A 25,794-nucleotide genomic window follows, 5' to 3' on the forward strand; every position below is an offset into this window, starting at 1 on the left:
ACACTCATGATGTGTAAACCAAGAACAGTTTTGAAGAACGTGGGCGTCTGTGTGATGAGGGTATAAAATCCCCAATTGCTACCAAAGTGTCCTGCTGCAAATGCCCAAAAGGCCAGAGAAGTCAACATTGCACGCCATGGAACGGGTGGAGACTGAAATAAACAAAAATAATGCACATGAGTGTTATCTCATTTAATATACCATATTCTCGTGTGTACCCATATCTACCGTACATCTGGTAACACAACAACATTTACTTAGAATGTGTATACTTAAAACATAATTATTTTGTTGACTTAATTTGAGTGTAATGACTAATGATTCGACTATTGTCAATAGACGGAATCGCACATTTCTTATTTTTCCAATGTATTTTGAAGGAAACAGGTTTACCAATCATGCGATAATTTTAGTCTTAATACTATATTCGATAATGTCCTTGAGAATACAGTAGGTGAATATATGATAATTTTAGGACTCACGCTATTTTTTTCAGTTTTTGAATGTGCAAATAAATTGTAGATGTTCATTAACTAATCATAAAACACACAATGAGGTTTTTTAACAGTCATTCCCGCTAAAATAAATCAATAATGATTTGAGAATTGGCAAATGGCAATGCTGCAGCCATTCTTTAAATTCAATTTCGTTTACGAGGGGGGGGGGGGTATTGTTATTCACAATAGTGTTAATAAGGATAAAGAAATATATGAGGACAGTAACCCCGATTTGAAGTTCGAAACTGAAGATTACTAGTTAAGTTTATTATATATTAAGTAATATTACACCTGTTACACCTGTTACACCTGTTACACGTGTAAGTAATATTACACCTGTTTCTACAATTAGGACGTGCATAACGAATATACGATATTTTTTTAATATAGAATAATTTTAAAGACGAAAATTGATCATTTTATTCTCTGAAGTTGGCAACTCTGGTAGGAAGTGTCAATATTCACATGAATATTTGTCTAAAGACAAATTAAACATATAACTAGAGGATAATTCGTGCACTTTTAAATTATTTTGTTTATTCATTACTAGCAGCGTTCACCCCGCTTCGCTGCGGTCACCCCGGAACGCAATAAACCTTGTTAATTAGATAATTTTTACTTTTTCGCTTTCAAGTGATATGATAAAAACCATAGTAGATTCCAGTAAATGTTAACATTATATCGCCTGTCATTTATGTTAACCCGCCGAGTCACATGGTCATGCGGGTTGCATATAAATACGTTTATTTTTACCTATGATGAACTAATAACAAAGGATTTGTACGTATGGACACTTGAATGGTCAATTATCTCAAGACACTGGTAATTAAAAATTAAAGTGATATGATAAAAACCATCTAGGGTCCAAATCCTAACAACCCCCCAAAAATGAAAGAAATTGGTTCAGCCGTATTAGCGTGATGAGTTCACAAAGGATTTGTGCGTTCTCTTTTATATATATAGATTGAAAGCATGTAATTTTACTAATTATAAACATGATGGCAACAATGCAAATCTCTCAACAATGAGAAATCAAAAAATATAAAAAAAATCCACATATTATTCTCGGGAAAAAAAGGGGAGGAAATAGAACAGGTGACTAGTTTTCGATGATTCCATCCCATCTTGCCTAATCCCATCTCGCCTAACGATTTATCAGCCGCTGATATCTCCAAGATAAGAATGCCCGCCATTTTAGGCAAGATGGGAGTTCCCATCTTGCCTACTCCCATCTTGCCTAAGATGTAAGAAGGGAATTTCTGCACTAAAGAAGGAATTTATGTAGAGGGAATTTCTCCATTAAAGAAGGAATCATTTTAACCAGATGTTTCAATCAATATTTGCCGTTCGAATATGTCTGCAGTACAGATACATGGAACAATTATTACATTTTCTGAAACCATCACAAATCTCGGGATAACAATTGATCCATATTTTGAGTGGAAACCCCGTTCAACGTTGTGCGTAAGAAAGCGTTCTGGTCTTTTCATTCACTCACCAGACTAAAGAAAATTCTAACCATTGACACAAAATCACTCCTTGTAAAATCTCTAATATTTCCTCACCTCGAATATTATGATGTAGCTCTATCAGACTTAAATGAAGAACTGTTTATAACGTATCCAAAACGCCTGTATACGGTTTGCTTATAATCTTAAACGATCAAACAGCTGGGACTAATGAAACTTTCCGATAGACGTTATCTGCATCGACTCACACTTCTCTAAGATTTTGCGCTTTTAACAACCCTCTTACTTATTTCAACGATTGCAACCATTAAATGCTCATCACGATCACGATACAAGATCAGGTGTAAATAAACTCTTTTCACTTCTCCTACACTCCTCTAAATATTACTAGAAATCATTCATTGCATCCACTGTCCGTGCATGGAATGATCTTCCACTCAACATACGACAATCTCAGTCAATCAATCTATTCAAGAAGTCGGTTGAGCAGACCATCCATGGGTCTCTCTAGACCAGAGTTTATCAACCTAGGGATTGCAAGAAGCTTTCATGGAGGTCGCGAAGATAATTGGAAGAAATAAATATAATTAGAATCTAATACAGAAAAGTATTTTTAAATATTATTTTGAATTTTGTTCTGATAGGCATATTTTTTTATACATACTGTTAAGAACAATAAAAAATGATGTCTTCCCACTTGAGTACGTTCCCATTTTCGTACATGTCAAAATCCTTCCCAGTTGCTTACAAGTGCCAGATGCAATGAAATGTCATAATTTAAAAGCGAGATAAGAATTCCCATTTCCGTACAGGTTCAATAGCTGGTACTATTTCTGTGAATTTTTGTTTGTTTTTGAGCAGAGCTGGATGTGGAATCTAAAGGTTTCGTTTCGAGTAGCAGCCACAACGAATAAGAGCCCCTGAATAGTTTCATTTTGCACGCCAGCACGACCTTCTTTATTGGCAGATATTTAAGAGCTACAACAAACTTTCTTCCCAATTTTTTGTAATTCATGCAGATATTGAAAGTTCAATAGAGGAAACTAATGTGATTCCAGTGGTTTTTAGCCTTCTCCCGAACAAGAGAAAGTATATATATATATATGAAAGGTTAAAGTCCTGAATTGGAATCCTGAAGTTGTAATGGTAGACTCAGTGTGTATGGAGGAAGGTGCAAAATCTGGGACTAGTTTGTAACTATAAAGAAAATGAAGAGGTTAGGAAATGGGTTCGGCGTGCAGCAGCGCTTCCCCTCGTCCCATTAGATAATGTTAGTAATGCATTCCTATACATTCAGGAAAATGCACCCGACGTTCGTAATAAAGAAGCCTTTCACGACTATCTGGTGGACACTTGGTTGGACGAATGTGGAGCATTATTTCCACCGTAAGTATTCAAGGCTTGTTTTTCATTTGATCTAATTATGATATATACATCAGGTTCGTTAGAGCAAGCTACTGATCATATTGATCATACAGAGTTACAATAAAGAACTGCTTAAATTATAAGAATATTATTTGATAGTTCCATATATTAATATTCATAGTTAAGTTTGTATATGACAAGAAAAATTCTATCAGTCGCGACAAAATAGACAGAGCATCTAATAGTATAAGCTAGTATTGTGCACCTAAAATCCTTTATTAACTGTAGTTAATCTTATGCTGTGATTTGAGTTTTTTTTTTCTGCTTATATCAAATGTGTTGTTTACGTAGGTGGTAGTATGTAGCTAGTATAATTTTACTTATTTCTTATAATGCTACCACAGGGACTAGTTCCTCTAAAGGTTGTGTCCTTTATTTAGGTATATACTTATGTCTGTCTGTATTCAAGATTATATCATCTTTTTATTCATTCCAGCAAGATGTGGAATCATTTCAAAACTGATAGTGGAAGGACGAACAATGCGGCGGAAGGATGGCATGCGAAATGGAACAGAAAATTTCCAGGACACCATCCCAACACATTTTCATGTATCCAAGCCTTACAAGAAGAGCAAGCTTCGAATGAATTAGCTATAAGAATGTTGGAGCTGGGCAATACCCCTACAAAACAAAAGAAGAATTGGAGAATAATTGATGAAAGGCTAAAAAAACTTAAAACAAAGACTAGTGAGCGGAAATATTGATTTGTTCACTTACCTTAACGCAGTATCCCATAACGTTCACATAGGGTAGCTTCTCTCTTTCTCTGTGTGTATATACTATTTCATGGGGCAAATCATTGTGACATGAGCATTAATGTGCTTTCTTGTTGTATACTGCTTATTATATATTCATATTGTAGTTAACAGATATTGCAAATATTCATTGAAACATACTGAAACTAGATTATTGATATTCTTATGTAGAAAGATTAATACATAGATTATTTCTTTTCTGAAATGTGCGTATGATTTCACAATTTCTTAGTGTTGGTGGTTAATACTAGTACAGGAATTCCCTCTTTAGAGCAGAAATTCCCTTCTTACATCTTAGGCAAGATGGGAGTAGGCAAAATGGGAACTCCCATCTCGCCTAGAATGGCGGAGATTCTTATCTTGGAGATATCAGCGGCTGATAAATCGTTAGGCGAGATGGGATTAGGCAAGATGGGAGGACACCGTTTTCGATACCTGGATCGTATTATTAGTGATGATTTGAAGTGTGAACGTGAAATAAAAGCAGGGATAGGAATGTCGAAAGAAGTCTTTAGGAGGAAGAAAATACTATTTTGTGGGATCTTGAATAAAGAGCTGAGAAAAAGACTTATAAAATGCTCCGTGTGGAGTATTGTACTGTATGGATTAGAAACATGGACGTTAAGCAAAAATGACGAAAAACGAATGGAAGCTTTCGAAATGTGGGGAAGAATGGAACGAATTAGCTGGATTGAGCGGAAAACGAGAGAGAAGATGTAAGAAATGGTAGGAGAGAAAAGAACAATTTTAGATATTATTAAGAAGAGGAAGAGAAACTGGTTGGGACATTGGATAAGAAGGAACTAAACGGCTTGACAAACATCTTGGCATTTGAAGGCGGCGCTCCAAGTTCGCTTCAAATGCTGCTAGCAAATGAGAGGCCAGCGGTATTGCCACGTTTATTTTGTACACATCCACGTCTATCCTCTGCCACCTGATCGCGCTGTAGTTTGTCTGCTTAGCAATAGCTACACCCCGTTACCACTTGGCAATGTCGCGCCAGAGCTTGCATTTTATTCGTTTAGCTGAAATGCCAAGATGTTTGTCACAGGCTTTATTTATATCATGAGGGACTTGCTAGAGGGTATGGTGGCAGGAAAGAGAGGGAGGGAGCGAAGGAGACTACAATGACTGGAGGATAACAAAGTTGAAAAATCGCACGTGAAGACGAAGAGGTTAATGAAAGACCGTGAAACATGGAAGCTTCTCAAGTGCGGAAAGTGACCTGCCAACAATGGCGGAACATCTATAATGATGATTCCCCGGATCCTGGTAAAATAGCGAATAGATAAGTCGTAGAGTTTTATACTCACCTCTAATACTTATTTTTATAATTTTAAACAAATTTACTTTAAATTTTATATGTTTTGTTATGATTTTTTATGAGTAGTTTAAGTAAAATATAACAAACGCCAGTACCAGGACTTTCTTATAACAGTTCAACCTAAACATATCTGTGTCACTCCATAACAGGCAATCTCGAACCTGGCCTTCAATTTCCTTTTTCACCTTTAGGATTAGGACAAAGCATAAACATTGTAAGTTCCATCTGTAAGCGAATTTCTTTGTATGTCATTATTTCCGCTCTGATGTTACATTTAGAAATCACTCCCGGTTACTTTTGATCAATAGTAGTTAGATACCAATAGTATGTGTAATTTGTTTTAACTGCATAAGTAAACACTTTTCCGCATATCGCACTTGCTCTTTCATCAAAGTGTGAAGTAGAGCAAATTCAATTGTAATCTTTTCCTGTTTAACCTATCTTTCCTATATATTATTTTATGATATATTTTACTGTTAATTCTTTTTAACTTCCAGACAATTCTATAAACATAATACGAAAAAAGACATGGGTAAATTTCAATGAAAACTTTGAATATAAATATTTAAAATGTATATTTTAAAGTGCCAGAGTGGATATATACTTGCTTCAGTCATACAGTGTACAATGCTGGGCAAACACACCATACACACAAAGCTTACCTGAGTGTGGTGGTTATATTTATCTCATGATGCGTAGTAATAAATACAACATCAACAATTGTACCTGTAAATATTTCTTAAATCTTGCATCTGTCATTTATTTCAGCAAGTAAATGTGTTAATACATTAATAAATATCCAGAAAGTGCACTGTAAAACTTTATGTTTTCAGATCTTTTAAGCAGAGTAGAAGCGAAATAAAATGAACGTTGAACATTTCTGGACACACTTACTCTACTATATCCCTCATAAATGATAAATTGAAGGTTGAATAACACAAAGTGTACCGTTGCCCGTCTGTGCAGTGTACACAAAATGTCTTTTCAGACTTTGACAATGAAAATTCATTGAGTTTCTTTTTAAACTTACACATGACATGTTGTGCCTGTGCCGTGTCCCGACAGGTCGCCTTGAAAAGAGAAACGAATCCGGTAGTGGCTCGTCGGCCGCGATCCTTCGGCTTTCTTTGGAGAACACGCTACAAAGTAGACCAGAACAAATGGGATTGGTGTAAAAAAAAAAAAAAAAAAAAAAGAAGTAGCTACACGGCACGGCATGGCATATATGAATGGTCGCGGCAATCGTACGGATGGGCATGGGTACGGCACATTATGTGTGAATTAACCTTCACTCACCTTATTTTTTGCTGCGCGTCCTTCTAGTGCACTCTCAATGTATAATTTTTCTTCGATTGATATTCTTGGGTGTTGAGCAGGGCTATCATGAACGAGATACATCCATGCTAAACACCATATAACAGTAATTGATCCTGTGACGTAGAATACAGCCTCCCATCCAAAGAGGGCTATGATGAATCCACACAAAGGGAAGGTCAAAGCTGTGCCAAGTGCTGATCCTAAACACAAGTAAATTAAAGACAGTCTCTTAGTTGACATCAAGATTGGTGTTTCACAATAGGCCTACATCAAGAACAAACCGAATGAAAAAAAAATAATTTTAGTCAAGAGTTGTCGCTCTGAAGTGGCGCACAATTTTAGAAAGTTAAAATACGAAGTTTCTGGTCCATTAGATATAAGATGTTAAGAAATTATCAGAGGCGAATTTAGAAGGTAAAACCTGAAGGAGGGCAGTCAAATCCCAGACTATAATAGGTATATCATCAGTTTAGTGTACACTTTCAAAAATATATAAATAATATAGCTTAATTTTTTTGTCACTCAAAAACTGGAAAGACCTAGGCTTCCCGGGCCCAGGACTAGATCCGCCACTGGAATTTTTTTTAATAAAAAAAAGATGGGAATATACAAAGTGTTGCTCCACTAATTTACATAGAGACTGTAAGTAACACAGAACAAAGAAAATTCTCTTTCGGACCAGAGGACTTAAGGACAAATTTGAACTTCAAATCGCTTTTCACAAATCCTTCTACGCCACGTAATATAATGAGGGTCAAAACTAAGAAAGAAAATATTGATCACCTAATTTTCGATGTAGTAGAACATGAGAGACTTTTGGTCATTAGAAACAAGGCCTTGCACCTGAAATGAATTAAATACCTACGGACTTAGACTAAACAAAATCATTGTATTAATGGGTGGTAACAAAGACCTCTAATAACGTGATTCCACTTTTAAGCTTCCTGTATTGATTACACACATTTGCACTTTAATATAATGTACTGTATTTTACTAAGCATAATTTATTTTAAAAAATGAAATCTTTCAGTTTAAGGTCTACGATTGTGCCCTTTAGGCTAAGGGAGACGATGATTAAAGCAAGTTAATGGTAATGGAAGAATTGGTGGGATGAGAATATGGGAGGAAACGGGAAAACCCCGAGAAAACCCACGGACATGATGTTGTGCACCATATATTTACTTGGCTAAGGACCCCATCTACCAGAATTTAGCATTTCCACTAAGCCATCATGTCCCTATAACATAGCTCTGATAGCGAAAGTAGCGTTATAAGTAATTCGGATGGTGAATGATTAGCGTGCCAATCAGAACATTGTAAGTTATGCATAGAAATTAAGATTGAGCTGTCCACACCAGAAAATACGAGAAGTAGCTTCAATCTTCCTGAAGAACATTAAATGAAACTCGTATCTTCCCTTGCAGTTTTGTTTGACTAAACAGTATTTCCTTGCTTGCTGTGAAGTGACGTACTTCTTGCTGGTGTTTAAACATGAAGTAGAAATGATTTTGACTTTGAGTTGATTTCAGTTTAATGACCCTTTCAGCAATGAGGCTATATAAGATGAACCTACAGCTTAACATGGAATTTGAACTACATGAGCTAATGCTGTGAATCGAATCAAAGTTATCTGCAACATATGTGCGTAGGCTAACCGCCGAGGCAGCTCACGAAAGAGAAATGATTCAATATTTTTTTTAAACAAAATAAGTAAGAAAGAACTTTTACCTTGATAGGATGACACAAATTTACTTCTTTCCATAGGCGGTATCCAATTGGCTCCGAGTGACGAAATGGCAGGATACGTAGATGACTGCAACAAATAAGTCACTTAGATCAAGAAATAACTGACTTATTTATTCCATTAAATTCGGAATTAAGTACAATTAAGTGTAATTATAGTATTTCATCTTTGATGATACCTTCTGCATGGCTAAATAAAGTGTTCCAGCTTTGTAGGAGGAAGTTAAAACATGGATATACATATATGATAAGTTTTAACTTCAAAATTTGAATTTACTGTCTATCTACAGGTTAGTAACTACACTCATCTTGAAAACGAATCTAAGTAACCATGTAGAAATAACAAACAAAATGAAGAATATTGCAATATCTCCACATATTGAAAGCATTAGTAAATAAAACCTGTATTACTACATAAAACCAAATGCTTCAGCACATGCACATCAACCAACTGCGAATACCGTCACCAATGGAACACGAAGATATACGAAGAGGACTCCCTCCTTCAATCCTTCCACAACCTCCGCCTCCAAAGACTGGTATACAAACCAGGGGCGTCATTTCAGATTTTGCTTGGGGGGGGGGGCAAAACCCCTTGATATAAGTAAAATTTCGCGTATTTCACTAATTTACTACTACTTTATTGATAAAATCTATAGAAATCTCAAACTCAGGGGGGGGGCAATTGCCCCTCCCTGCCCCCCCTAAATGACGCCCCTGATACAAACGGACACCTCGAGGCAGAAAACATCAGTTGTTAGCTGGCCATATCCTATCTATCTCTCCAAGCTACATCAAGTGGAAGACACTCCTGTAACCTTACCTCTTAGCTACAAGCAAGGATGTTATAAAATAGAGGTTCTGCCCATACAACAAAATCGTGAAGTCATACGTCACAGCTTCGCCACACCTACTCTGTCTACTCCGCGCCAGTAAGATTGCAATATTTTGAGCCAACAGTCATAACGGAAACGAGAGTAGCCAGTCAGACGATGTTCGGTTGTTTTTCGAGTTCATACGATAAAGATACGTATAGGTAGATCCTCTATTTTATGACATCCTTGGCTACAACGGACAAGAGGTATTCTCATCCATCTCCGAGCTGCAACGGGCAGGAGATACCTCCCCTATCTATGAACTGCAACGCGCAAGAGGTTCCTTTAGACCCAACTTCAAAGGGCAGGGTCATTCTTAATCAGCAAAACTCAAACCTCTGAGCTGCAACGGGCAGGAGGTCCAATTATTATAGAGAACAGAACTTTAGAGATTTATTTATTTGCAAATCTCGTGTAAAATCTGTATAAACGTCTTTTATAACAATAAAAAAAAAAGGCCAGGGAAAGCCTGGGTATCGTTATTTTACTGAATATCATAATATTTAATGCCCCTTCATTATAATCAAACGTAAAGAGAGATTAAACTATTTTGTCAAAGAAATCAGTGGATGAAGGCTCAAAGATGGCACCAGAGGAAACCATGCTTTGCAATTTCTTCCTGATTTGTAGTTTGTGTTCTTTTTATCACGTTTTCTCAGGATGGAAACGAACTTCTTACAACAAAAGTCCGTAGCTTATTACTTTAAATAATGGGTCCTTATCCAGACAGACATTTCATGGTGCAGTTTCCTTCGTATGAAGTATCAGTTCGTATCTTTTGTTTCCATTTGTGTTTTAAAATACTCATTGGGTGTGCAAACATAGGGGTGTAGAGGGGTGCAACTGTGGCATACCCATATCTAATTGTCTCTGGTTATTGGGTTTACTCTGCTTTTGAATATTCAGGCACCCTGTATTCGTCTACTTGGGTTGGTGGTTCCGATGCTGCAGATGAAGACATGTGGGAAGCGTTTGAGTCTCTTTCAGAAGTCGGGTGAGTGTTGTTTTCTGATTGTTCTCTAGGAATGAGAATTCCAGATAGTCATGAATTTTTCCAAGTCTGATGTCTAACAAGTGTCCGTTCCGTTAATGGACTTGCTCTGGTCTCTTGCAATGATTTGTTGCTGCTTGAGGTGATACTTCGTTGCAAGTTGCCATGTAGGATGAACGTGTACCATTAATAAATCCGAAATCTCCAAAATTAGACTGAGCACATTTATGGCAATCGATTGTACAACTGAATGCATCACTTAAAAAGAAGTTTCATCAGCTGTACGGACAAGAAATACGTCATCTAGTGTTGTAGTGACATTGAATTGCCTCGTACCATTGTCTTCTGTCCATTACTTCTACACACGGATCGCTGTCGTGGAAGAATGTTCCTCGAAAATTGGTTTCAGTACCATGTCCGAAATTGATTTTCTCAAAAAATCAATTTCTGTTTCGTACCCGGAATTATATTTCCAAGAAAATCAGTTTCAATTTCAGCACTAGTACCTAGTACCAGAGATGTGCGTCTACGCGTAAAAAACGATAGTTTACGTTTACGTGTCAACTATGCGTAGACAATGTAAACAACGTAGACTATGTAGAATATGTCAACAACATGTAATTTAATATGGCATCGTGGACAATAAAGGAGCTTTCTTTTGTCGTTAACTTGCAAAATTGCGTACAAAATAAAATGTCTAGACCAGCGAATAGTAACTTTCGAATACTCAGTTTCGTCTTGATGAAGGAAATTGAAAAATATTATGCATTTTGTAAAATATGCAAGAAAAAATTGGCAAATACAGCAGCTTGAAGACTGAAAGCCCACAGGTGAGAATTAGTTTTGTAAGTTTCATTATAAAAGCAGTGCTCGAAGTGGAAAATCTAAGGAAGTGGTATGTGCAGAGTAGACTAAACCTACAGATTAGATAATTCCCTCTACTTTTTATATGTTAGTCGTTTCCCTAATCTTTCGCTGCACCGAAGCAAAACAACTGAATGAGGAAATATGAACAAACTAGCAACGAAATTATTCCTTACATTTGATAATGGTTGTCTACATAGTCTACACGGGAAAAGGTGTAATGTAGATTACGTATAGATTACAGTAGACAATCGCGTAGACGTAAAATTATAGTTTACGGCACATCACTGCCTAGTACACATCCATTTACTCATATCGGTTCCTTACCATTAATAAAACTGATTTCAAATTCGTTTACTATCAATAAGAGGCTAATGCATCAATAAAAGGATTTCTCTGAGCACAAGAAACTTACCTCAAACACTCCTTGCAGAATCCTCACTACAATGAGCAAGCTATAATGTACTCCAGCGGCTGCAGGAATTGTTAAAGCAAGAATAGCCGTTCCAAACATGGAATATCCAAAGACTCTACGTCCCCCAAACAAATCTGCAATGCGACCTCCTGGTATCTGCATCACCAGATATCCCCAAAAGAATGAGCCTAGGATAAGGCCCTGAATCTCTTCATCCCAATCGTATGGACCATCCTAAAGAAACATAAACATAAACAAAAATCAATTACATGAAATTACTAAATTTCGCAAAATAAATTAATAGCTTGATTAGCATTATAATGCCATTGTCGACAACAAAACTATTATTAGCCGTCACGACAGAAGCCAGTGGATAGAAATAGATTCAAAATTAAAATGTTAAGTTAAAATAATATAGGGATAAGCAAACAAAAACCAGAAGAAAATCATGAATGAAACAACAATAAGTTGATTAATTTTATTTAAAAAAAAAAAAAAAAACTAGATTTCTACCAGGCGTGTGTCTCCAAGAGTGACCTTTTATATAATATTACTTTGCTTAAAGAAAGTATCCCAAGGGGAATTGAGTGATTCAAAATTTATGCCAAAAATACGACACTTCAGGGTAATTACTCATTAGAAATAAGGAGACATGCATCTCAGCGTTTTAGAAAATTTCCGTTTCAAGAGAGAGAAAGCATTATATATATATATATATATATATATATATATATATATATATATATACACTAGCCTTTTGCTAGCTGGGGCTCCGCCCCAAGACTCCCGCGTTTACTCGGCCTACGGCCTTGCATCTTTTATTTGTTAGCCTTTGCATCAACAGTGAATTTCGTGTATTTACTCTTCATATTTCCTGAATTTGTCCAGCTGGAGGCTTCGCCCTCACACCCCAACCTTTGCTCGACCTACAATCTTGCACTTCTTAAATCCACAACTCTACCAAATTTCAAGTTTCTTTTCGTATTTCAACTATCTAAAAGATAACGCCCCAAGAAAACGCACATTTAAATAACATGGGAATTTCTTCATCCCCCTTTAGACCCCTTAAAAATTAAAATATTCACTTTTGGTAATTTTCCTGTCGGTTAGTTCCGGAAGGCTACAATCATGCCAAATTTCATTATTCTAATCTTGCAGGAAGTGCCTAAAAAGTTTGGGGTGTAGAAGATGTCCCACATAAATAACAAGGGAAAGATTTTTCAGTTCCCCATAAATCCACGCTAAAGTTGAAATTTTTTATTTTTACTAATTTACTTAGCTAACGCTAACGAAAGTGTACAAGCATACCAAATTTCATGTTGTTATTCCAATTCCGAGTACCTCGTGTAGGTCCAAACAATGGCCCATTTAAATGACATGGGGAACTTCTTGATTTCCCCTTTAGGCCTTCTAAAAATTAAAAATATTCACTTTTAGCAATTTTTCTGTCGGTTAGTCCTGAAAATCTACAATCATGTCAAATGTAATCATTGTAGTCCTACAGGAAGTGTTCAATAATTTTGGGGTGTAAAAGGTGAACCATAGAAATAACATGGGACAGATTTTTCAGTCCCCCATAAAACCACTCTAAAGTTGGAAGTTTTTATTTTTACTGACCTACTTAGATAATACTAACGAAAACGTACAAGTAAACCTAATTTCAAGCTTTTACTCTAATTTCGAGTACCTAAAACATCAGATTATAAGTATATATATATAAAAAAAAAAACATTTAAATAGCATGGAGGAATTCTTCATCCCGCCTTTAGACCCCTTAAAAATTAAAAAATATTCACTTTTGGCAATTTCGCTGTCGATTAGTTCTGGAAAGCTATAATCATGCCAAATTTCAACTTTCTACGTCAATCGAAAGTACCCGTTTATTTTATGTCGGTTCATGTAGTTTTATATATGGTTAGGACTAGCCTTTTCAGGGTTAGCCTTTCCATCAACAGTGAATTTCGTGTATTTGCTCTTCATATTTCCTCAATTTGCCCAGCTGGAGGCTTCGCCCTCACACCCCAGCCCATCTTGCACTTCTTAAACCCACAATTCTACCAAACTACAAGTTTCTTTTCGTATTTCCACTATCTAAAAGATAAGATTTTGTATCCCAAGAAAACGCCCATTTAAATAACATGGGAAATAACATGGCAAATATGGAATTTTTCAATCGAGAGCAACAAAATTCTCTATGGGCGGAAAGAAAACCAATGACTCACCAATGATGTTGAAAACAGTGTTAATAATCAAATTTTGTCAGCTGAAAATGCATGCTAGTGCAGAAGTAACTTGTGATTCTTAAAAAAAAAAAAAAAAAAAAAAAAAAAAAAAGTTCCAACAGATGTAAATTGTCCTCTGGTACTTTTTAAATATAAAGAATATAATTAAAGGAAAAAAAAAGTAAAATGTAAAATTAGAAACAACAGCTTCAAAAACGTTCTATACAAAACGACTAGAGAATAGAGTTTTTCTTGTGTCCTTATCGTTCATTATAATGACAAAGGAATTATGTAAATACTAAATCCTGACTGCAATATGTACTTGTCTTCATCAACATCTCTCTCAATTAAGAAAATTAGTACTCATCACCTACTTGGTAAATACAGAAGATCGAAACTTGTGGGCAGTTTACTTATGTATTGAAGAAAATGTGTGACATACAATCGTTTCATATTTGTAACCATTTCCCTCCCCAGCATTACAATTTGTCTAAATTCAAAATGTATTAGAAGCACGTCTAAGGCCGAAGAGACAAAATAGCCACACAGCTGGATGAGTGGAAGACCTTCCCAACTAGTCAAATTAAGTTTCTGGTACTAAACGAAAGATACATAAAAATTCTATAATGCTATTCGGGTGAATGCTGCTGGCTTTGTAAATATCAAAAGTCAGTAATTAACAATTGTAAATATATATTTATTAACAACAACAACAACAATAATAATAATAATAATAATAATAATAATAATAATAATAATAATAATAATAATAACTAAAAAGAAAAACGAACGTAGCTACTAAATTATTTAAATTCAGACAAAACACTAGTTAACCATTCTATGTATATGTAATATTTTGAGTTCATTATTACTACTTTGGCGTGGGAGACCCGGGTTCGATTCCCGGAGGGAGCTCGTGTGGTTCGGATTCCACGTTAATCAGTATGTCCCGTCTCATACAGCCTCGCAGCTGAAAGGGACGTTAAACGCAAAATCAACTCAACTCCATTATTTCTATAGGCATTTTGACATACCATGAGGACACAGTAGCCCTTTTCCCAAAAATGGCATCAGCCTTTTAAAAAAGGTAAATAATAATAATAATAATTATTATATCTAAAAATGTATGAAACTTTTTACCTTGTTCTTTGATATATATATATAAACTTCATTTACAATAAATAGGTAACTGGACTCAATTATTCTTTGACAAATATAAAACTATTCTAAGCCCAGTAAAAATATGAAAGTCCACTCATCAGGTGATTACGTTAACTGAAGCACTTGGCAAATTTACATTGCGAGCCAGCAAATTCCCAACATGCTTCAGTTGATGACAAATAAGAAATTAAATTCGTAAACTAAGTAAACACTGCAGTAAAATAAAATAGTAACCAAACTAACAGAATATAATTATAATTATTTATAAATAGCTAGTTTCTGAATACATTACCTATTTCATGCCTTTTTTTTTAATTTTAATTTTGTTATTAGTATAACGTAGGAAATTCAAGAGCAAAATGGTAATTTCTGCATTTGGAGATTGTATTTTATAATCAGTGGCGGATTTTGCCCGGCGCCAGGGGGGTCTAAGCCTCCCAATTTTTGAGTGACAAAAATAAGTTAAGCTATTATTTATATATTTTTGGAAATTTATAGTAAACTCATGATGTACCTACCATAGTCTGCGGTCTGACTGACCCCCCAATTTTTACTTTCTAGATCCGTCTCTGTTTATAATGTTTGAGGCAGATCACTGCTCCTTTTTCCTTCCACATTCTCATTTCACAATTATTATATAATGATTCGCTCTCCTTAATCATCCATTTTGTTCAGCTTAAAGGAAAGAATCGTACGACGTAAACTAAATATTTATTTTCATCTCAGGCAACTCTCTCGCCAAATTTTTCATCCTGATATATTTATTCGCTTTCTGTGGGAAACATGCAACTGAATTGCTCTAAAAGTACATTGCATTTTGAACTGAGTGATATCTCGTGGCGGAGAAAATCATAACTACAAACTATGTAGTAATATTTCTATTTCTAAATAACACACGCCACTTAATCAATGAGGTGCCAAGGACTTCTATAATACAATGACCTCTAGGTTATCGAAAACACAAAAATGTTTTTGTCATAGATTTAGTGTTACCAATGCTGTAAAATTCTCACCAAACTTTATGCCTTTCAATCAGATCTCACTCTACAAATTACAATCACATTTTTTATTTAGTATGCTTTTTTTTTTGATTAAACTAATTTCTTTTATCATGAACTTGAAATACCAGTACATATAGTGACCTAGAAAGAACTATTTTTATGTCTTTTTATTACTTCTTGTTCAGGAATTGAGGTCTTCGAAGCACTGCTGTGTTTGTTTCTATTTTCAGTTTCTATTGTCTATCTATTAAAATGCTACAATAGCAATTAAAAGCGCCTGAGCTCCAAACTATAACTTTAGCTTTCAAATCTTTCATTTACGATTATGTGTGATTTCACGTTTAACAGAGACAAAGATTTTAAGTATTTGTACTTTAAATAGTCTAAATTAATTAACTATATCTTTTTCATAAAGTTTATGATATAAAATTATTGTTCAAAGCATTTGTATTTTAATAAACATTCTCTAAAATCAATGCATGTGAATTGTGCTTCCATCTTTCAAGTTCTTTTAAACTATATGTTGAGGACGTTTATATGTTTGTGGTCAATCCTTTCGACAATGAGATCTCGGAAACTACAGGCTCTAGAAAGATGACGTTTTCACTGATCGATTGGAAATTTTGAGTAGATTACCCAGTTCTAATTGAATATTAAAAAAAAACATGGCCATTATTTCTTTATTACATTTTTAAGGGTACGCTGGAAGCGTTGAAATTTTATAAAAATCAACAAAGCATCATATCCTATGTGTTATACATTCGAACACCACAATGTTGTATATTTAGGTTGTATATGTCTCAGGCGTTTGTTCCATGGCCAAATAATAGTGAAAAAGGAAGGATAACCATTTCTTGAGTCTAAGATAAATCTTTATTTTTTGAGTGTTTTGCCCAATGAACACCATATATAACTGACATTATAATTAATTGTATATGTTATGTATTTGCTTATTACATACTGCATGCAAGAAGAAAGAAAACACAGGTCATACATGAATTAGAAACTCCAACCGGAAGTAGGCTCAAATCTTGCAAACGGTGCGAGATATTGAGAAAAAATAATCGAAAAAATCTCCCCTTTATGATACAAATTGACGATTTTTTTTGTAAATCAAGACGTCTTTCACTTGTGTCTGTAAAGGGGCATGTACATATGATGTGAGAAATGAGAAGGAGATTTATGCTCATATGCAAATGATGGGCTGTGTAGAGAGCGCAGGTTCAGCTAGTTTTACAAGTAATTTAAGAGAATATTCATAATGAAACAGATACCAATCGATACTACTCAGCAAGATGAAAGAAATAATTTGGAATACTGTAAATAAAAGAAAATGATAATAACGCCGCCAGTTTTAGTCTGGTTGAATCCTCTTGACTGCTGGCGAAAGCCAATGGCGTGCAAGTGCAACGTTGTCGAATTTTCTTGCACACTCAAACTTCAAACTAACAAATAAATCTTGCTAAGTCTAAATCTACTTTGTTGATCAAACTTGGCAACAAAGTGGAGCATATCAAGAAACGAGCAAAAGCAAAATTTTAAAAGTGCTTCCATCCATAAACACGAAAGCACTGGCCCAAAACCTGATTTGATCAGAATAAGTCAGAATAATGTGTTCTAACTCTGAAAATGTCAGTGTATTGTAAAATAGGTAAAGAGATAAAAACGAAAAGCACGTTAATAGACACCAGGAGGAAGTAGATATTTATTAGAGAGGGTAGGTTTGTCATGGCCGCCATCTTGTATCTTTGTTCCTCGATTGTTTTAAATAGGAAAGGGGGTCATGTAAAATATCAAACTGGGCTAGAATTTTAAGAGAAATACAATGGTGAAGTCTATGTTGGCATAAGTTTATATTTGTAAGACATAATAAAAAATGGCACATTGGAGACGAATGACACACTTTTTAGTGTCATAAAAAGTGAGTTTTTCTTGATTTTTCCAAACAGTGTGCACGTGAATTTATTGTCATTTTTTCAGCTCAATGCCATTTGCTGATAGATATATGTTTATATTTTGACAATTTTATAGTTAGACAAAAATTAAAGTCTGAGAGTTAATGTCTTTTAACTTAGCTACGAGGTATGATCAAAAAATACGGTGAATAATTTTATTAGAAACAAATAATAAGTTTACATGGAATTTGATTTAATCTCCTTCAAAGAATTGTTCTCGGCTAGCAATGCACTTCTCTCAACGTTGAATTCATGACTGGAAGCATTTCTGAAAGGCTTCTTTTGGAAGAGCGTTCAGCTGCTCTGATCTTCACCTGCTCTATGTCATGAATGGTGCAAAAACCTTTTCCTTTAAGAGTCTTCATCCTGGCGAAATTAAAATACCGCTAATTTTACAGTAATTATGTGATATCTTCAAATAGATAAAAGATAATTGAAATATGGAACAAGAGCGCCCTGGACAATATTATTTTGCATGAGGTACCGTTGTCACAAGTCACCTAGTGGCTTTCCGTTTTCAGCTGTTTAGAAACGCGAAAATAAATACCGATTTTCAAAATGGCTCGAAATAGAAAGCAGATAAGTGAGTCGTGATAACGGTTTCTCATGTAAAATAATATTGTCTAGGGCGCTCTTGTTCCACATTTCGATTATCTTTTATCTATTTGAAGATATCACATAATTACTGTAAAATTAGCGGTATTTTAATTTCGCCGGGATGAAGACTCTTAAGCACGGTTTTATTTTTTGGGAAGATCCGGAAGTCGCATGCTGCTACATATAGAGAGCACAGTGAATATGGACAGACAGGAATATGTTTTAGGCCAAAAATTCCCAGATCAAAAGCAAGGTATGGCACAGCGCGTTTTCGTGGTGAAGAAGGAAGCCATTTACTCATTCAATCGGCGGTTCAAAATGCTTTTCACGAACCCATAAGAAATTTCTTTGGAAAGCTCTTGAATAGCCATTCGCCTGTTTGAACAGATAATTTTTGCCACTTTTTGCACGTTTTCGTCTGTTTTTGATGTCGAAAGACGTCTCGATCGTTGGTCGTTTTCAACCGTCTCCTTGCCGCTTCGGTTTTATAAAGCTTTGATTGTGTTTCATTCAAATTGTATGTGCAATGAAGTTATTTATATAATATTGGCAATCCGTATTTCTAATTCTTCTGTATACCTCTAATCCAAGTACATCTAACCTATCTTTTATTCCCTCTAATCGACTGGCGTATACTGGTTTGATGGCTTGGGCTACCACTAACCTTTATAGCACCTGTATATTATTATTATTATTATTATTATTATTATTATTATTATTATTATTATTATTATTATTATTATTATTATTATTATTATTATTGGAGTTTAGTTTCCACGTTATTATACAGTCTTCAAAATAAGAAAGAACCTCACAACACACTTTCCGTTTATCAAGTAGGCAAATATGATTTTCTCTTCATTAGCAAGACATATAATCTTATTAGTACTACGGAAAAAGGATCGTACATTTCTACCTTCATTTGTTGCTTGAAATATCACTACATTTTGCTTCGGATAACTGGTAACCCTACTCAGGGACGTACGCAGGAATTTATTTCGGGAGGGGTCTAAAACGTTTCGGGGGGTCCAAATACAATTTGAGGCTAAATTATATGAACATTTCTAAAATTGCTCCTGAAAGTAGACTACATTTACAAAAAAAGTTGGGATTTCGGGGAGGGGGGTCCGGACCCCCAGGACCCACCCCCTGCGTACGCCTCTGACCCTACTCACTAAAAGAAATCAAAGCTGTTCGAGCAATAAAGATGCTGAAATAGGCGATTAGCCAACGAAAGACCCTCAGTTCTGTAAGAGCCTTGGCGACGAAACGCAAATAATGAAACAAGTATTTAAAACAGCTATGCCAACTATCGTAAAATAGTATGAAACACATTTTCATTTCGTTGACGCAAATGGATATGAAAAGAGGCTCAAGATGTCTGACACAACTCCCAGAGACCTTCAAAATGCATTGTCATTATTCATATAATTTCCCTTTACTCTTTGCTCACACCCAAGAAACCGATTTCTCTAGAGGCAACTGCTGTTGCCTGGCAGCCCGTTGGTACGCTGTGGACGGAGGAGGAGCGAAGGAAAATGCGCTGATACGATTCTTGCTGTAGTAGCTGGAAAGTGGTTACTGCTGTGTTGTCATATCGAAGATCTTTTAAGTTAGCGAGACAGACTGCGTGCAGAAATTTAGTGTATCTTTCTAAATTCATACAGTTTTCACAATCTTGTGTCCTTGAAAGAAGATACTAAACTATAAAATTATAAATATAATTGAGTTTATATTCTAATAACTTTATTTTGTAAAATTTGGGGCTATCGCCGGTAGGCCCGGTAGCCCACAAAATACGCCACTGTTCTAATCTAATCTTCATGCAGTAATTTTGAGTAGGCTAGGCTATTCCAAGAGTAATTTTTAATTAAAGAGTAAAGTAACTCGTTAGTCTAACGCTGCTTCACTGTCTTAGTGGCTACCACAAGCACATTTGGTAAACGGGTTAAAAACAACATTCAGGCAGATGTCCTAAAAAAATTACTTCTGAAACAACATTCAGACAGACATTTGACTGGTGGCGGGGATATTATGCTTCTGAATTGACAACACTGATCTCACTTAAAAGCCACTGACTCAATTTCACTTGCGTAACTTGATTTTGTTTTGTTTGCAAAATCATAGTCTGGTAGTGGACGCCTTCTTCCTTTGCTCTGCTTGATAAACGCGTGATCCTAAACAATAGAGAATGATATCTATTCTCGTAGAAGAAAAAAAAAAGTTCAATGGTTGCGTTGCATAGCACAAAAGAGTCACTTTAAAGTTGGCGTAACCGACATTGTGACACTATGGGAATTTTATACATTCTTCAATCGAAGGACTCGTTCTGTCTAGCTTTAAAGAAGTGTGCAATACATTGGAATTTATTTCTCAGCTAAATTATAATGTGGATTTTTGATCTAAGAAAGACAGTCATCATTGGGTAGAGAATTATAATTATTGTATGAGGTAGTCTCGTAGTAGGAGCGTGCCGCGGTGGCTCAGTGGTAGAGCGTTCACCTCTGGTGCTTGGGGTCCCGGGTTCGATCCCAGTCCCTGCCAAGTGAACTTTGTGGTGGACAAACACCGTGTTCGTGGGTTTTCTCGGGATTCTCCCGTTTCCTCCCACTTTCTTCATTCCACCATTTCATTCATTATTCATCATCTCCTTTAGCCTAACCGGCATAACCGTGGGACGTAAAACTCAAAGATTTCATTTCATTTCATTTTTCGTAGGAGGAGGTCAATAAAATCCAAATATTTAGTCGGTGCAGTGGCCAGAGGTTTCATTCCGTGACGGTTTGCGTGAACATAACACAACATTTGCGTTTTAGCATAGGTGTTGCTCCGGAGTGTGCCGGGTATGCCTGTGCACAATTAATAAAATGTTTACACACTTTTTTGAATTGGTATCCAATCTAAAATTTTATTATTTATAATCTATTTTGTTCATTGAAATAATATTTTATCTTATTTATAATATAACTCAATAAAATTAGGACTGAGAATATTATAGTGAGCGGTTGTGGGTTTTAACTGCCTTTATGCGTAGCCATATGAAAAATTCGCGTACCTCCTAAGCGTTTTAGTTTGCGATATTGGATATCATATACAGAGCCGTACTGACCAGGCGGGAAACCGGGAAATTTCCCGGTGGACCCTGGACGGTGAACTTTTTTTAGTGGGCTCTCCGCCTGCATTGTAGGTAGATGTAGACCTATATGTATAAAAAAGCACACGTCACACACTCCTCACATACGGGAGTAACGGAACGGAGGGCGATAACATGTCGAGTACCGGCAATACAGTCAGCTAATCCCCGAGCAACATTGCTAGCCCATGATATTGTGTAAACAGCCTTTCACATTTTTCGTAATTCAATCCTTGAAATGTCCCTGATTTCCCACTCTGCTTTATATTTTTGCTAATATTGAAGAATTCAGCTAAACTGAAATCTAAAATGTTGCCATAACTTGAAACTAAATAATAATTTACATTTTACAACACCGTTGTTTTCCATATAGAAAATATACAGGGCCATATTAACACCATTGGGGGTCCTGAAGCTGAAAAATACAAGGGGCCCTATCAATAATTTTTATGATGAGCCCTCTCTCGACGTGTTCAAAAGGGCCTATGAATTATATAGGAGGAACCCATGTTATATTTTTAAATTTTTTATGGTGAAAATGTATTCAGTAATTTTTAAAATTTTGGGGGCCCTCTTGGTCACGGAGTCCTGGAGCAAGAAACTCATTTTTTCTTTTTCTAAAAAAAGAGGAAAATATTTATATCTTTAGAGGAAAATTACAGAAAGAATCACTATGTTGTGTGTAAGTAGCTTTCTAATGAAGTATTTTAAAACGTGTGTTAAGGGTATCATAAGAGGCCTTGTGCACACTGGCGTCTCTGGCATGTAAAATTTGGGGGGACATCGAAGAAATGATTTAAATGGCACTACCTAGCCCAACCTGTTTATTTTCTTCGATTTCATTTGTTACCTTTCTGCTTACCTTCACGGACCCCCTAAGGTATATCACAGTGTTATAATCGTTTCACAGCCTGAATATTATATTCCAAATATATATAATAATTATTATTTATATGTTATTTTGTCGTTAGTAAATAAATCATATTAGAATAGAATATTGAATATTTTGCACTTCAAAATATTGGGGGACTCGTCCCCCTCGTTCCCACTGCCAGAGACGCCCTTGCTTGTGCAGATGCAAATTTAAGTCAGTTTTCTTTCTGTTCCGCCAAAAAATGCTTAAAGAAAATAAATAAAATTCATTCATTCGTATCTTACTTTAAAAAGATTTATCTAAGTAAGGTTTTTCTAGAGACTGTGTGGTTCAGTGTGCAATAAGTCCTTTGTGGGTCCATGGTCTTGGCTTGTGTGAAATAAGTACAATATATTATACTTATTGCTTTGAGTTGTGCGTACTGGTATGTTGTTGGGGGGAACTACATACATGTGCATACCTCCCGGTGAGCCCCTGGGTTGCGGTGCGGCCCTGATCACATACTTATTTTGAAATATGACATCAGAAACGCAAATTTTGTGTTTTCCAATAATCTACCTTCTGCATTTTCTTTCCTGTAGATTTATCACCTAAAATTTCTAACACACATATTTTGTATTGCGTAGCAAATTTTGTGAAGACTTCTGCAGAATGAGGCCCTATATTTCTCGATCGACTAGTTAGATCCCTCACTTCAAACTCCAAGGATACAGGTTCTAATCCCATGAGCGCGTCTCCCTGAGTGCAGAGTTCTTTTTTAGTCCGTCAGAAAAATATAGGAGGGTTTCTATTAACATAAGCTCCTGCACATTTCGTTGTTAGTAGCCAGCAGTGGAAGAGAGTTTTAGAGACTACATTTAAACATTTCATAGTAAATGCATAATTGATCCAATGTTCTTAGCAAATATTTCGCGACTTTGTAATGTCCTCATTTTTGAAAAGTTTATTTTCTGAAAAAAAAAAAAAAATCGCTCATCACCAGCGTAAGACTTTATTGATGGTCACGTCACAAGCCAGCGGCGCTGGTAACTTTTTTCTTCTTTCTTCAGTAAATAACATACAATAGGTTTTGTAGAGACATAGATTGAAGTTTAGCACGCTTTTCTCAACCCCGACACTAACTAAGATGCAGTAGCGTAGTCACAATTAATCTATCTAGTAACCAGAAGACCTGCGTTCGATTCTGTTTGAGGGTGGGAATTCTTTCTCGTTGACAGCATTCATTTTGTTCTATAGTAAATCCGTTCAGGATTTTACCCAGCTCTTATAAAATCGGTTCCAGGGATTACCTGAGGATAAAGACGGCCGGAGGATTATCGTTGTTACATACTCCTCCCCCAAGGTCCGTCGACCCTACTGTTTCTAGGGTCGACGGACCTTGCTCCTCCCCCGTACGTACGAGAAAATATGGTGCCTTATATCCGTATCGCCAGTAGGTCACTTCAGCCTGACCAAAATGGGAAGCACAGTTCTGCCGTGTCGTGACAAAACGCTGTAACTTTGGCGGAGAAGTTTTGCGAAAATGAGCCATAAAGTTTTCATTCGAAAATATGATCTGTATCGTGTAGAACGATACAGATCTAATTTTCGAATGAAAACTTTACGGCTCATTTTCGCGAAACTTCTCCGCCAAAGTTACAGCGTTTTGTCACGACACGGCAGAGAAGGGAGCGTCTATTCAGAAGTAATGTAGAATCCGGTCCGCTACTCGTTATTTCTTTTATCAAAGCCTATTAACTCTTCAGGGATCGAAGCTATCATCTATTCCAGGCAACCTGATAGGAAACTCCCCTCCCTCTCACCACTCTCCAGTACAGAGGGGAAAGCAAGCCGTTGACCTTCACAGGGAGGGAAGCTTTTGTAATAAACATAATCGTGTACACTATAAATTCGTACGTCAATTTGCTCGCACCTGATGTTGAGAAAGCCCTGCTGTTTCTTTTACCTGTCAACCCCGAATAACAAACAATTACTGTTTTTTTTTTTTTTTTGTGTTTAAGAAAAGTATTTCTTACTATTTATATACTAAAGTTTTGGCTTTAGTCCTACTTATTAAATTCCATTTCTAGAAATAAGAACTAATTTGTTATAAAGTTAATTTCCATCATTGTTTCACTTAAGAACCGGGAGAGGAAGAAAACCAATTGTGTCGACATTCTGTCTTTATTTACAATTTCAAGGAAGGTAATCTTCTGTCTGACTTGGTATCGAGTACGCTGACTACCGACCTGTGCAAATAGTGTATGAATTTAGCGTGTGTGGTAACTATATTATATATACTGCCTTATGCAGAGTCGTTTTGACGTATGATTACCATCATATTAAAGGCTTGACTACTGCAGGAAACATATGTTAGTCGAACTATTTAGTATGCCCATCAGAACGACTCTGCATAAGGCCCATAGTGTCGTGTGAAATTAGTGTATATTAAATTGTATTTTGTATCCATTATATTTTGTATAATTTATATTATCTTAAACAAATTTTAGTGCATATTAAATTGTAAATAATTGCGTATTTAGTGCTTTGTGAAGCGACAATTCATGATGCTTGCAGTAGTTCTGTGATAAAACATGAGCCCGGGAAAGCGTTACGAAGTGATGAGAAGCGTTGCATTTTGAATATCTTCCATGCTTTAAGAGAACAACACCCTAGTTTAACTGTTGGAAAATTAGCCGACATGACTGGGAAACAGACAACCGTAGGAAAGGCAACTGTTTATAGAATTAGGCGGGAGGCTAAATTTAATGCAAATAAATTTAAAAATCCCAAAAATACACATACAAGTATTTCCCTCGCGGAAAACTATGACGACTTCACGAAATTGGCAATTTGATCAAAGGCACATCAGTTCTTTTTCCGTAATGAATTGCCAACGCTAAATTAAATTTTGGCAGCTGTAAACACAGATGATGAACTGTCTTCCTTTTGTCGCACAACATTCCATACGCTGTTGAAAATAATGAAATGCAGATATGTATCGCACAATAAAAAGTCTGTTGTAGTTGATATGGATGACATAGTATTGTGGAGGAGAAAACATCTCCGTTTAATTAAGAAGTACGGAGCAGAGGATAGGAAAATTTACTATCTTGATAAGACATGGGTAAATGCTTCTCATACCATGTCAAGGGTAATGGTAGATGAAACTGTGAATTCCAGTAAACAAGCCTTTC

The 25,794-nt window shown here is 35.8% G+C and overlaps 1 protein-coding gene across 1 annotated transcript in view; it reads right to left on the minus strand.

Annotated features, from left to right (window-relative positions):
• LOC145663110 (sialin-like) overlaps positions 1-25,794 on the minus strand; it is a 101,244-nt gene that overhangs the window by 45,628 nt on the left and 29,822 nt on the right. The window contains exons 3-6 of the mRNA XM_081729384.1: positions 11,676-11,909; positions 8,516-8,600; positions 6,767-6,987; positions 3-152 (exon numbers count right to left, since the gene is read on the minus strand). Of these exons, the coding sequence (XP_081585510.1) occupies positions 3-152; positions 6,767-6,987; positions 8,516-8,600; positions 11,676-11,909 (690 nt within the window). The remainder of the gene's footprint in view (positions 1-2; positions 153-6,766; positions 6,988-8,515; positions 8,601-11,675; positions 11,910-25,794) is intronic.

This window comes from Thermobia domestica, chromosome 10 (genome assembly GCF_964235325.1).
Source record: "Thermobia domestica chromosome 10, izTheDome1.hap1.1, whole genome shotgun sequence".
NCBI lineage: Eukaryota > Metazoa > Arthropoda > Insecta > Zygentoma > Lepismatidae > Thermobia > Thermobia domestica.